This window comes from Etheostoma spectabile, chromosome 3 (genome assembly GCF_008692095.1).
Source record: "Etheostoma spectabile isolate EspeVRDwgs_2016 chromosome 3, UIUC_Espe_1.0, whole genome shotgun sequence".
Lineage (NCBI taxonomy): Eukaryota > Metazoa > Chordata > Actinopteri > Perciformes > Percidae > Etheostoma > Etheostoma spectabile.
In genome coordinates this window covers 17513539-17528141 of record NC_045735.1, presented here as the reverse complement: position 1 = coordinate 17528141, position 14603 = coordinate 17513539, and the positions used below count along the sequence as shown (strand labels likewise).

Below are 14603 nucleotides of genomic sequence, written 5' to 3'. Positions count from 1 at the left end.
GGGAAAAATCAGAAGTTGGAAAAAATATCCCAGAATATTGCAATATGTTTAAAATCCCAATAATATCGTATCGTGATGATGTCGTATGGGGAAACGTCTGGTGATTCCTCCCCCCTATTGTGGTTATTTTGAGTTTTACTGAATGTTGTCCTATTTTTGCATTTATAATGCACAATAATATAAGTTACCAAAGTTCTTTGACTATACAAAACCATAAAACATCCCGGACAATGATGAATCAGTGGCCGAATCCCCCAGCTCTCTCTCATAGAGTAGCACAGTTATCAATGGCCGGCGGCAACTTGGGAGCAAATTAGCTCAACACATAAGGACTTAAACGTCAGAAGGCCAGGAGTGTCGCTTCTCTCTCTCATCTGTCCGAAGTCATGAACAGGACGGCCACTGTTTCACGTTTACGGGAGCACGGATGCAAAAGAGACGAGGAAAAATGGAGACTGAGGACTAGACGATCCCCGTCTTTGTGCACGGGAATGAGACTGGAGTCGGGATAGATAATAATCATATCCTTAAAATCCAGACAGAATGTGAAAATGGTCAAAGAGGCTCCATCAAAGCAAACTGTGTGGCTCTCTGTCACTTTGCATTACAGTGATAGAGCAGCGCTGCCAAATCATACAGCAGCCTCCATACTGCTGCTGCTGTCCCCTTTTCCTTTTCACACGCTGAACCGTCTCCCCGCCCCTTCCCCATCCACTTTGTTGCCAGGGTAACACTCACACTGAACAGTCAGGTAGGCCGATGCCGAGGGTGAGATCCCGAGGCTGTTGCTCGGACTGCAGGTGTATTTCCCAGCATCCTCCGGCTTGACCCGGAAGATGATTAGGGTGCCGTCGATGAGAATGCGCACTCGGAGCTTGAGGTCACTGCAAGAAGACATACGTTTTGTCACACACCGTGTTACTGAAACACACCAACAGGAAAAGGCACACATGTGTTTCGCTGAATTCCATCAAGGTGCCATAAGAGAGCAGCAGAGAGTCAAACAGCAGCCGGCTCTGAGAGGAAGAACACACTACAGAGCAAGAGATTCAAATAAATCTGCTAATTGCCATAATCGCAAAACGGTACAGCCTTCATGTTTCCCTCTTTGACACCATTTAAAATTACACACAGTATTGATGGAGCACATTTTTTTAATGGAGTCGCTTTCTTTTATCATGCACCAGAATCTCAAACTGAATATGTCTAATAAAATGATGCTTTTTTTTTTAATACAAACCTCTTTTGTTTATAATGGCTTTTTTAATGGTTAGTAAATACTTTCCTAAAGCTTTCCAGATCAGTTAAAGGCCATTACAAAGAACAATACTCGGGTCACTAGGTTATGAATAATCCCTTTAAATGATTGGACTATTACAGGTTGATTGGGCTTATTACCAAATACGTATACTGTATGTTACAACTTGTTCTGTTGAATTGCTTCTAACTGATCTGTAAAGTAGCATTTAATGACCTGTTGACTATTAATGAAGCCATTAGTTACGAAATAACATACAATAAGATAATTCCATCTACAGTATACCTTGTGCCTTTAGTGTATTTCTAGTTATGTAGAATATCAAAAAGTGCTGTATAAATGAAATTCTTTTTATAACATAAGACATGATGAGACTTTATTTTGACAGTGTGGGGAAATTAACATGTTAGAGTAGCCATGATGTGTGAGCTGTATAATATATATTATAATATACAGTATGTGTGTAATACAACTCATACTACAGTACATATGACTACTACTCCCATTGTAATACATTGTACACATTCTGATCTTACCTAACCTGTAAAGAAAAGAAAAAAAATCTAGATTGATGCCATTAACGCTGTTTAAAATTAGATGGGACACTTTCTCTGTGGAAGTCCTTCAGACACTTGTTTTCACTGCCAGTCAAACTCCTGTTCACTTGTTCTTCCATCCCACTCGTTCTGTCTGTCACTTGTTCGCTGTGAAACCCTCTCAGGCTCTAAAGACCTGCTCTGGGGAGCCTGCCGACGTCCTGGCTCCGCTTCAGAGCATCCCTGCATGGGAGGCGTATGATGACACAAGAACTGAGTCACGTAATACTGTCATCAGAGAGGACTAACTCGCCTGGCACTGTCAAGACAGACACCCCCCCCCCCCGCCAGGCATGCTCTTAGCTCTACTGCCTCTGTGACCTCAGCAGGAGAGGACACTGTCACGCACGCACACACACACACACACACACACACACACACACAACACACCACACACACACACCACACACACACACACACACACACACACCACACACACACACACACACACACACACACACACACACACCACACACACAACATTTAACCCTTGTGTTGTCCTCCTGAGTCAAAAACTGATAAAAAAAAATGTCGTCCCTTTTCAGACGATTTTTAGTTTTCCCCAACACCACCTTATTACCACAAGTTTACACTATTTTATGGGAATTCCTGGTCATTAATCCTCATATATATAGAATTATACCTAATATTTGAGTTAAAAAAGCAAGAAATTCTGAATTTTTTTGACTAATAGTTAAGATCAGAGGAATGAAAGTGATCAGTTGTATTTGCAGAGAACGTTGTTCCAATCCATTTTTTGTGGTAACTTGGTTGAAAAGAAATCCATATTTCAGATATAGACATTTTTTAAAGGGGTCAAATTTGACCTGAAGACAACAGAAGGGTTAAGTCTTAACCTCAGCCAAATGCTAACCAAGAGGATTCCCTGCGGCCACACAGTACAGAAGGAACTTGATCATAACTTTACTTCTTGAAGTAGACATTATCCTCTTCCCAGAACCAGGTGTAGGTCAGGTTGCCAGGATACGCCTCCGCTTGGCAGGTGAAGAGTGCATTCTGGGATATGTTTACAGTGACGTTCTCTGGTGGAGACACGATGTATGGAGGTCCTAAGAGAAGCAGAAATAAGTTTTAGTTTGGGTTGCAGAGTTTAACCTACTAAAGCAGCAATAACAGATTTTTGAGGAATAAGATGCTTATTTACACATAAAGCAGTTATGGAGTAGGGGGGGGGAATCACCAGACGCCTCCCGATACGATATCATCACGATACTTATGCCACGATATGATATTATTTTGATTTTAAACACATTGCAATATTCTATGATATGCTGCAATTTATAACCTTTTTTCCAACTTTTAATTTTTCCAAATTTCAAATGACGTCCCCAAAAGGAAACTTGGTCAACATCTGTTTCATCTAAAAAGAGACATTTCTCATTTCATGCATCATATCACTCTAATTGTATTGCTGCAAAATGGGATTGTCAAGCAGACAAACTGACCAACACATCTATAGTAAAAGATCCATACTCGGCGCCTGTGTATTGATACAGTATTGCCACTGAAAATATTGCGATACTATGCTGTATTCATTTTTTCCACCGCCCCTACTACGTCGTAACATTAGTAATTATTCAGAGTCATGTTTCTGGCCACCTGATGAAAGAATATCCAATATTCACTTTCCCTTTAACTCTGTTTTTGGACTCCGAAGGAACTCCTGAGGAAGAAATCATGCTCTTTAGCTGCTAAATGCTCCACCATGTTCCCGGCTAGTCACTACCTGGGTCTGTCTGCAGTTTGGTGCTGAGCAGGTAGTACAGGTACAGTAGGTTCATAAAAACAGATCTCTGGATGCACAACATTGATGAGAGAGAAAAAACAGAAAAGTTTTGGGCCGTAAAACCAAAACAATGTCGTAATAATTATCTGAGTGACCCTGTTCAGATTACTGCAAGTCATCTGATCAATTGTTGTTATACAAATATATAATAGCAGCTGTAATGTTCCAGAACGAATTTTTGAAATGTACAGTTTTATTTATTTGTATTTATGAGCAATGTTTAAACCCAATACATGATCATTTTACATATATCACAAGCTACCGTTTTTGTATTTTTTATTTAACTACCATCTAAGGACTTCCTTTTCACTACATGCACCCTCTGAGCAGAGACCTCCTTTATTTATGTTATTGTGATCTAAATTTGGCTTCTTAAAAAAAAAATCATATTTGCCAAGTAGAAATATCACCGTGGATCACTGACTGTGTATTCAGTTAAAGAAATGTCAGACAAATGAAACTGAAATAATCATAAGAATTGCAACACATATACACTAGAATAGCATTACATTTGATCCTATTGACAATTACCGATCAAAGAACTAAGTCAGCTTTTCTTAAAAAAAAAAAAAAAATCTCATTGGGGAGTTTTTTTGGGCCTGACATACTGGAACTAAATCAGGTTAGGGTGAATACAACAAATGTTTCAACAAGATATCACTTAAACTTAAATTATGCTCTAGCAAATGTTAGATAAACCCAATACAAATTATTATTCCAACCTAAAAAAAACCTCTTGAACCATGTGGAGGCCTACTCTGCTTCCCCATTGGGAATATGGACATTTGTTCAGAAACAGAGTGTGAAAGAGAGAGCACACATATGTATTATTTACAATATATCACCACAGTCTGATGTAAAATACAGTGAGCAGGCAGCTACCGTCACCTTAATAGTAGTCAGTTCTGGAGCTTACGCATGCTTCACATTGTAACCTTTTCATCCCCCGAGGTGCTCTTGCTCTTAACTCTCAATAAAACAGCAGAAGCCATGAAAGGTAAGCTGTCTTTTATGAGTGGGCCCAGATACAAGCCTCCTGGTTATTTTCCTCTCAGCTTGCGCGGCTTTAATGCATCAGGTGGGATCGCTGACAGCGCTGTGCGGGAGTCTCGCATAACAATTAAAAACACATCACAGGAGCGAGACTCATGACTCCTCAGATATCTGCGTCTTATTGCTCTGAGTCTTAACCATACCCCGCATTTTGTTCCATGACGCTTTTCGTGCCAAATATTTCCACAACGCAACTCCTGTGCAAATGATTTGACAACATTGTATTTATGTCTACATGTAACAGGGTTTGAAACACTGCAAAAAAGGTTCTATGAGGGGAAATGTAACACTGTTAGTGTGAATTCACAGCCACCGGTGTAACATTTACCACACCCTACTGGCATTATTCTGCTTAACGAGGTTGTTGCATGACACATGGCAGGTAAGAACATCTTGAATAGGGTGGACATAACGACAGGAACATCTTACAACATAGTGAAATCCAATCAAGCTGCCCTACAATAAGATCAATAAGACTTTTATGGGTTCCAATATATTCAAAAGTCTTATTTTGCAAATTCTATCCCTCGGTGTGTGTCAATTTTGCAATAAAGGCCAAACTAAAGGAGGAACCGTGATATGTTTACTTTGGTCTTATATATTTAATCTGTTTTCCAATCTATATAAACTACCCCCCCCCTCCCATACACATTACAATCAGCTTTGATGATTCCAACACTGGTAGCAAAAAAAAAACGGATACTCAATGACTTTCACCTTGTTTCCAAAAAAGATGGAAAAGAACTGATTTCTGAAAAATTTGAAAAAATTAACCATTGTTTTAAGAATTCAAAATGTCCGTCCATGTTGGAAGAAGAAATAAAATGGAAAAGGAGTTGGAGCCGAAACAAAGAATTAATCGCTTAATCGCTTACGTATACAACTTTTATTTTTTTCAAAATATTACAAAAGTAATTATTTTAAGTATTAAGTTGAAAAGGAGCATAAAGTCTATTTTTTTGTAGCTGTACAGTATATATAGACTATCAAACCAACGTAATACAAATACTGTCACCACAATACCATATGTCTTTTTCTTTCATAATGTTACAACTTTATTCTAAAAAAAAAAAAAAAAAATCAGAATTTCTTTCTATTTTATACACCTATTGGACAATAAAGGTTTCCTAATTATTGATGTACAAAATTGCCTACAATGCTTCATTAGACCAAGAAATAGTGAATTAGTGAGTTTACAAATCTATCAGATGATTTATAACAATAGGTCCGATCAGATCTCCATGGACAATGTTCCGTATGGTCTGCTCTACATAGTCAGGTGTTCCTCTATGAAGAAGGGTAATGTACAGGTAATACTGTCAGGTCATGGAAGTCCACAACTGAACTTCTGCAGTATGTGTTGTCCCGACGGCTGCACTGACGGCCTGCCGACTTAACGCAGTTGCAACACATGCACCACTGGTTACACTACCCACCGGGTTACAAGACAATGATTGTTTCAATGTGTGCTTGCAGTGAGTGTGCACATGCATTTACGACACTGGAGACAAAGAGGAGAGTAATTAATCTGCTCTGTCTGCAGCTACAGAAGTCAAGCATTAAAACAGATAAATGCTATAAACGCTATCTCGACCATAAAAGCAAGATGCTCAGTTGCTTGTTAAATACCCACTGTTGACTCCCTGCTGCATCAGGAGAAAGAGAGAGAGAGAAAGAGTACTGGAGGCTGGTATCACAACCATCTATCTGATCTGTGTCTAGCAGAGAGCCTAGTTAATGGACCGGAGACAGACAGTGACGCTCTCACAGACAGTGAGTGTGTTGTAGACACATGGCTGTGCACGAGAGCGCGCACACAAGCCCCGGCTATTGACTGACTGCTACAGACTCAGGAGGTATGTTACATACAGTACATCAGTACAGCAGAGAGCTGCATGGCTTTGCTTTTAAATGCGGCTGCAGTAAAGGCTGTCAAGTGTAATTAATAAAACAACTTAAGGGATGTAAATGCAATACTTGGCCTGAGGTAGAAACTAGGAAACATGTTTTTGTCATTTCAAAATCTGGGGCTGTGTGCAAATATATTTGTCAAAAAACACTTATTAATAATGTCTTCTGTCATTTATGGATACAGTACCTTGAACCAGCAGACGGGTAGTGTGGAGCACCTCTCCCTGGTCACTGAAGGCTCGGCATGTGTACGCCCCTCTGTCATCTCGAGTGATGGCAAGGATGGTTAGACTGCCATCATGTACCTGGGGTTACATGCAGGAGAAACCTCTGACACATCATTTAAATAATAACGGGATAAAGGGAAACTGCAGGTGCTGCAAGTCATGTTTCAGCTTGTCAAAGACAGTGGTGGAGGAAGTTGATTCCTGCTTCTCAAATGGGAATATTTGCTAGTTTTCTTACCAGTCTATGATAATAAGTTCAATACCTTCGAGTTTGTTACAGTTGATTGGCCATACGGTAATAGGCAATTGTGTCATTATGGAAATTGCAATAGACATTTTGCACTATTTTATATATATATATATATAAATATATATATATAATATATACACACAATACACTATTTTCTGTAAACGAATGATCCATTTTTTGAGAAATCAACTGGCAGATTCATTGATAATAAAAAGGACCGCCATAACTCAGATCCTTTTAAGTAAAAGTACTATTACCACATTGTTTGAAAATACTCCATTACAAGTAAAAGTCCCGCATTAAAATGTAATGTAGTAAAAGCTCATAAGAGTTAGCAAAATGTACCTAAAGTATCAAAATTAAAAGTGCTTAGTGTTTAGAGTTTAGCTTAGAGTTTCTGCACACTTGCAAAAGATTAAAAATAAAAAAAAATATTACGGTGCAAATCCACCATCATAATAGCAAAGCCCCAAGGTACACACGCACCAGGCTTTTAAAGGGAATGAGAGATGACACTCTGATTGGTTGAGTGCATGGTACGCCCAAAACACACCAATGACTTAATGAAGACACTAAGGACAACCCTTTGGAATCGTGAGCCCAGCACGCGGACACTTCTTTCCGCCATCAAACTAGCAAAAGATTTGGACACGCCCTAAACGGACCGCGCCATGCGTTTCACAGTTTGCGATTAGATCGTTAAAATCGGGCCCGTCGTGTTATATACTGTTCTGACTGTACGTTTGTGTTAAGTCTTTAAAGAAAAAGCATCAAACACTTAAAACTCATGAATGTGCCATGCTTTAATTAAACTCCAGTTCTGATTCCTGCATGTTGTAACCTAGGAAACGTCTAACTCCATGTTGCCCCGTGTGCAGCCACTGATGAGAACCAATAAGTGGTGTAGAAACACATAAACCAAACCTGATAGAAAAGCCCTCATAAATTATGCAACAGGTTGCGAGAGAACTCTGTCCATTCAAGTCACACACAGCTGTAGTCTGTCCATTCATGCAGCCGGGGGGGGAATCTGCTACGCGTGCAGAATTATTCCTATTCATCTGTCTTTGAAAGGTTTTTTTTTTTTAGCCGGGAGAAACTGCTAGACACAAGCAACATTAACTTCTGTCAGTCTGTTGGCAAACTGTGTCATCATCATCACAAGATAACACTTTGTGCGTCACTCCTGTGAAATATACCACACGTGTGGCGTGCTGAGTGCTGGGAGTGTGAACTAAACACTGATGTGTCGTGAAGCATCGATTTGAGGCTTGGAAAAATGAGTGTAGCGATTAAAACATTTTGGAAGAGATTAGATTGTAAATTGTCTTTACTTTAATTACACGTTTGCAGTCATTAGCTGTCTGGTTTTCTGTTCTTTCACATACCAGTAACTTTAACTAAACGGCTCTCGTGCCTAAATGTGTTTTATTACTGTTGATTCTTTCATAGGATTTCATAAATGAGCTGCATAGGTAAAAATGTCGAAGTTGAGTTCAGACAGAAAGCAAAGCGAGTGTTCGCCTCAGTGAAGACCCACTAGAAGCGAAACACATTGCGTTGCTTGCAAGCTAACAATTAGCTTGCCCATTAAAAACAACATTGTGTAAATAAGCAACCAACAATTAACGTGATGTGCCAAGTTATACTTTGTATTTGTTTGTATCAGTAATTCTCAACCTGATGTCACAGAAATACTTGAAATGGCAACAACCTCTTAAAACAGCATGAAGTGGTGGTGGCACGTAATATCTTAAAATCACATCTCGTGTAAACAGTTAAGGTTCAGGCAACACAACTACTTAATAATAATAATCTATACTTTATTAATCCCACAAGGGGAAATTACAATGTTTTCACTCTGTTGTTACTACACACAGGCCTGAACTACACACACATGCTCAGTACTTACAATACGTGCACTAAATGGAGAGATGTCAGAGTGTGTGTGTGTGTGTGTGTGTGGGGCTGCCCATGCCCATGGCGCCCCGAGCAGTTGGGGGTTTGGTGCCTGGCTCAAGAGCACCTTGGCAGTGCCCAGGAAGTGAACTGGCACCTCTCTAGCTACCAGTCCACCACCATACTTAGGATTTTAATGCCTTAATTCCAAAAAGTTAGGAAAATCCAACCTTTGAAGGACACCAGTTTTCTTTGTGAATTAATAATGTCTATTTTAAATAAATAAATGTTCTTCCTTAAAATACAGGGGGCATAAGTATACACCCCCCTATGTTAAATTCCCATAGCGGCAGGCACATTTTTATTTGTAAAGGCCAGTTATTTCATGGATCAGGATACTAGGCATCCTGATAAAGTTCCCCCCCCCCACATCATCACACACCATTCACCATACCTAGAGATTAGCATGGGGAACTTTCCATATAATCATCTCTCAATGCAAATCAAACCAGATATTAGGCTAACTGAAATAACACCATGCCAATCGATGATTAACTTATCAGAATCAAGCATCGAATCGTTCTAGAGAGAATCACGATGCATCTAAGAATTGATTTTTTCCCACCCCTAACTTTCAGCTGTACTCAATCCAAGGTGAGGCGGAGAAGATTAAAGAAAAGGAGGAGAAGGAGGAGGATGAGGAGATGAGGGGAAATGGGGACAGAGGAAACAAGAAGCAGTAGATAAGGTGAGGCGTGAGATGAAGAATGCAGAATTTCAATTTGTGTCACACTTCAATGATGCATCCAGAGAGTTATTGGCTTCTGAAACAGTTGGGGGGGCTGCTGTTTTCCTGCTTGTTTGTCATTTGAGTGCACTTCGGGGAAGACCCTTATAATTCCACCAAGAGTTCTGTCGTCTCCTGCACAACTGTTTTGTTTAGTGGCTTTGTTTTATGGCTCTTTTTTTTGACTGTGTGCAAATAAAAAAAAAAAGCAATAAAAGTAAACCCTGTCTGTCACATTCCTGCCTTTCTCCATGACGTCTCCATGGATATGATCATGTGGGTGAGCAAATTTACCCTTACACACACACACACTCTTCTCACTACAGGAAGGAGCTTTCCCAAGTCTGAGGCTCGGGCACACACTCTGAGCAGCCAAATAGATGACGACAGCTGCTAAAGGTTTCGCTTTTTACATTTTCTCAGTACATAACGGTGAAGCCAGTGAATTATGGCATTGGGCTCTCACTAGCGATTTTCATTTTTAGTGTAACATTCATATTAGGACTAATGTAATATTGATGCAGGGGAAGGAGATTAATAATGCATCTGAATGTTGTCTAATCATTTAGAGGGGAGGGTGTTAAAAAGAGGCGAATGGAGGGAGAGAAAAGGGGGAAAACGAACAAGAAGTGTAGAAAAGGCCCTAAACAGACACTCCAGTATGCTCCTGTCACTTCCTGTATCACACAGGCAGCTGTAAAGAGTCAAAGGCAGCAGACTGCAATATCAGTGACATATGAGAGCGTGAGGCCATGCAGAAGTGTAGAAAGGAGACATCCTATCGCCGGAGAACCGGTGTGAACTTGTTGCATCCAGCTACAGTCCCTGACAAAAGTCTTGTCGCTTATCTATTTTGTAGAAACACCTGCTATTAACCTGACTTTTAATTAATCAATTGGTGTAAGAAATAGCTCATATGAAAAGCTAAAACCCTCCCAAATCATGTTCAATGCACTGAAATAAATTAGTTTCACTAAAAAAAGATTTATTATTTAAACAAGACAGAAAGGTCAAATTTTGGCAAGACAAAAGTTTTGTCGCCTATACAGAAATTGAACAAATTTACTACAAATACTAAAATATGTCAGCAAATTAAATAGTGGTGCTGTGAGATCCAAATGTAATATCTTGTATGACTTCCATGAGCTTGAAGGACTGCATCCATGCGGTTTGGCGAGGATTCAGACCATGTGTTGATGAAGTCATCAGGAATAGCTAGGAAAGCAGTCTTGCTGCCTCCCAGAGTTCATCAGTATTCTTTGGTTTGGTCTTCCATGCTTCCTCTTTCATCCTACCCCACATATGCTCCATGATGTTCATGTCTGGTGACTGGGCTGGCCAATCCTGGACCATCTTGATCTTCTTCGCCTTGAGGAACTTTGAAGTGGAGATGGAAGTATGCGATGGAGCACCATCCTGCTGGAGAATTTGGCCTCTTTTATGGTTGGGAATATAAGAGGTAGCTAAGATGTCTTGGTATTTGAGACTATTGATGTTGCCTTCCACCCTGCAGATCTCTCGCACCCCCCATACTGGATGTAACCCCAGACCAGGATTTTTCCGCCACCAAACTTCACTGTTTTCTGGGTTAATCTTGGACCCATGCGGGCTCCAGTAGGTCTCCTGCAATATTTGCGGCGACTGTGGTGTAATTCAACAGAAGATTCATCTGAAAAATCCACTTTCTTCCACTTTTCCAGCGTCCATCCTTTTAGCAGGCTGTGGGCCTTGGCACATGCCACACGGTTTTTCAATTGTCTTTTGTTTAGTGCTGGCTTCTGGGCACTGATTCGACCATGGAGGCCATTTCGAGACAGAATCCGACAAACTGTTCTGGTTGACACAGGGACGTTAGGGGACCAGGTCTCGTGGAGCTCTGCTGCAGTGGAAAATGGGCTGGCCTTGGAGTTTCGAGCCAACAAACGGTCCTCTCGAGCAGTTGTCTTGCGGGGTCTGCCTGACCTGGGCTTGTCAAAAACGTCTCCAGTGTCTTCAAATGTTTTTTTTAATCCTCTGTACTTGACGCTGAGACACATTGAAGGTGTCTGCCACATCAGCAGTGGATCTGGTCTTCAGCTTCTTAATAATCAAAACTTTAGTCTCAGGGTGAATCTTAGGCATGTTTGCAGAGGTGTAGTTGCAGTTGATGTGAAGGTCTAGTGACCTTCTAGTGAAGGTCTAAGGGCTGTTTTTATACACACCTGAGACCTGATTGATCCATTATTAATCCCAGGTGAAGCTCATATGACAAGGCGACAACACTTATGTCTTTGCAAAAATTGACTCAATGGGCTTTACCAAGCTGTGAATATTAGAATACTTTTGACAGTTTCTTTTTGCACTGAAACATTATTACAAAAGCTGTTGGGATTAAAATGAGCCATTTCTTGTAAATAAATCTTGATTAGAAATATATTTCAGCGGCACTTCAGGTCAATTTGCACACAAGCGACAAGACTTTTGTCAGGGACTGTACACATGCAGGTGGAGAAAGTACTTGTGGTTGTATAGTGAGAGCAAGAGAGCCAGAGCTTTTCCACATGAGAAAACATGATATTTGGCCCTTTTATTCAAGATGTAAAACATCCAACATCCAACAAGCTCTTGATGTGTCGGAGTCGTCTATAATGAAACATTGTGTTACCTGTCTTTTATTCTATGCGACTAATGCCATAATCTACCACCTGATGTTTTATTGTTTTTGGTTTATGTAGCTTGAGACATTTCGCTGCTATTAAAGCAAACCGAGGCTGTGCCAGAAATATCTTCTCATGACATCACACTGGTTAATTTTGGGAGGATATGAATGGATAAAAGTCGTGCATTACCAGACAACAAAGTGGTTCTTGGAATTGTGAGGCACGCAGCCAGTCTTAACTTTGTTTAAAGGTCCCATGGCATGAAAATTTCACTTTATGAGGTTTTTTAACATTAATATGAGTTCCCCCAGCCTGCCTATGGCCCCCCAGCGGCTAAAAATGGTGATAGATGTTAACCGAGCCCTGGGTATCCTGCTCTGCCTTTGAGGAAATGAAAGCTCAGATGGGCCAACCTGGAATCAGACAATTTGGCCCCCCCATCAGAGAGAGACATCATGGCTTTCAAACGAGCAAAGTAGCAGTTGGTCAAGGCCACACCCCCAGCCTCCACCTTGCCCCCTTCCTCCTCCTCAAAAGCTACAGACTCAGAAATGCCACATACTAAGGAAAGCTCATTGTGAGACTGGCTCTAGTGGCTGAACATCTGCACCAAGGCTGAATTTTGGGAAAGAGACTTCAGATACAGTATTAGGGGACCACTAAGGTCTATATAAAAGAGACTTCAGATACAGTATTAGGGGACCACTAAGGTCTATATAAAAGAGACTTCAGATACAGTATTGGGGGACCACTAAGGCCTATATAAAAGAGACTTCAGGTACAGTACTAGGGGACCACTAAGGTCTAAATAAAAGAGACTTCAGATACAGTACTAGGGGACCACTAAGGTCTATATAAAAGAGACTTCAGATACAGTATTAGGGGACCACTAAGGTCTATATAAAAGAGACTTCAGATACAGTATTAGGGGACCACTAAGGTCTATATAAAAAGAGACTTCAGATACAGTATTAGGGACCACTAAGGTCTATATAAAAGAGACTTCAGATACGGTATTAGGGACCACTAAGGTCTATAAAAGACACTTCAGATACAGTATTAGGGGACCACTAAGGCTAAAATAAAAGAGACTTCAGATACAGTATTAGGGGACCACTAGTCAATAAAAGAGACTTCAGATACAGTATTAGGGACACAAAGGTCATATAAAGAGACTTGAGATACAGTATAGGGGACCACTAAGGTCTATATAAAGAGACTTCAGATACAGTATTAGGGGACCACTAAGGTCTATATAAAGAGACTTTAGATACAGTATTAGGGACCACTAAGGTCTATATAAAAGAGACTTCAGATACAGTATTGGGGGACCACTAAGGCCTATATAAAGAGACTTCAGGTACAGTACTAGGGGACCACTAAGGTCTAAATAAAGAGACTTCAGATACGGTATTAGGGGACCACTAAGGTCTATATAAAAGAGACTTCAGATACAGTATTAGGGGACCACTAAGGTCTATATAAAAGAGACTTCAGATACAGTATTAGGGACCACTAAGGTCTATATAAAAGACTTTAGATACAGTATTAGGGGACCACTAAGGTCTATATAAAAGAGACTTCAGATACAGTATTGGGGGACCACTAAGGCCTATATAAAAGACACTTCAGATACAGTATTGGGGGACCACTAAGGTCTATATAAAAGAGACTTCAGATACGGTATTAGGGACCACTAAGGTCTATATAAAGACACTTCAGATACAGTATCAGGGGACCACTAAGGCCTATATAAAAGAGACTTCAGATACAGTATTAGGGGACCACTAAGGTCTAATAAAAGAGACTTCAGATACAGTATTAGGGGACCACAAAGGTCTATATAAAAGAGACTTGAGATACAGTTGGGGGACCACTAAGGCCTATATAAAAGACACTTCAGATACAGTATTGGGGACCACTAAGGTCTATATAAAAGAGACTTTAGATACAGTATCAGGGGACCACTAAGGCCTATATAAAAGAGACTTCAGATACAGTATTAGGGGACCACTAAGGTCTAAATAAAAGAGACTTCAGATACAGTATTAGGGGACCACTAAGGTCTATTAAAAGAGACTTCAGATACAGTATTAGGGGACCACTAAGGTTTATATAAAAGAGACTTCAGATACAGTATTAGGGGACCACTAAGGTCTATATAAAAGTATCCAAA

At 40.2% G+C, this 14603-nt stretch overlaps 1 protein-coding gene across 4 annotated transcripts in view; it reads right to left on the bottom strand.

The window, feature by feature from the left end:
* igsf9ba (immunoglobulin superfamily, member 9Ba) overlaps positions 1-14603 on the bottom strand; it is a 70357-nt gene that overhangs the window by 20970 nt on the left and 34784 nt on the right. For all 4 annotated transcript variants that reach the window (XR_004329395.1, XM_032508508.1, XM_032508501.1 and 1 more), the window contains exons 5-7: positions 6813-6930; positions 2783-2924; positions 739-884 (exon numbers count right to left, since the gene is read on the bottom strand). Coding sequence is in view for 3 of the 4 variants with exons in the window: in XM_032508508.1 (XP_032364399.1) it covers positions 739-884; positions 2783-2924; positions 6813-6930 (406 nt within the window). In the remaining variant the exon portion in view is untranslated. The remainder of the gene's footprint in view (positions 1-738; positions 885-2782; positions 2925-6812; positions 6931-14603) is intronic.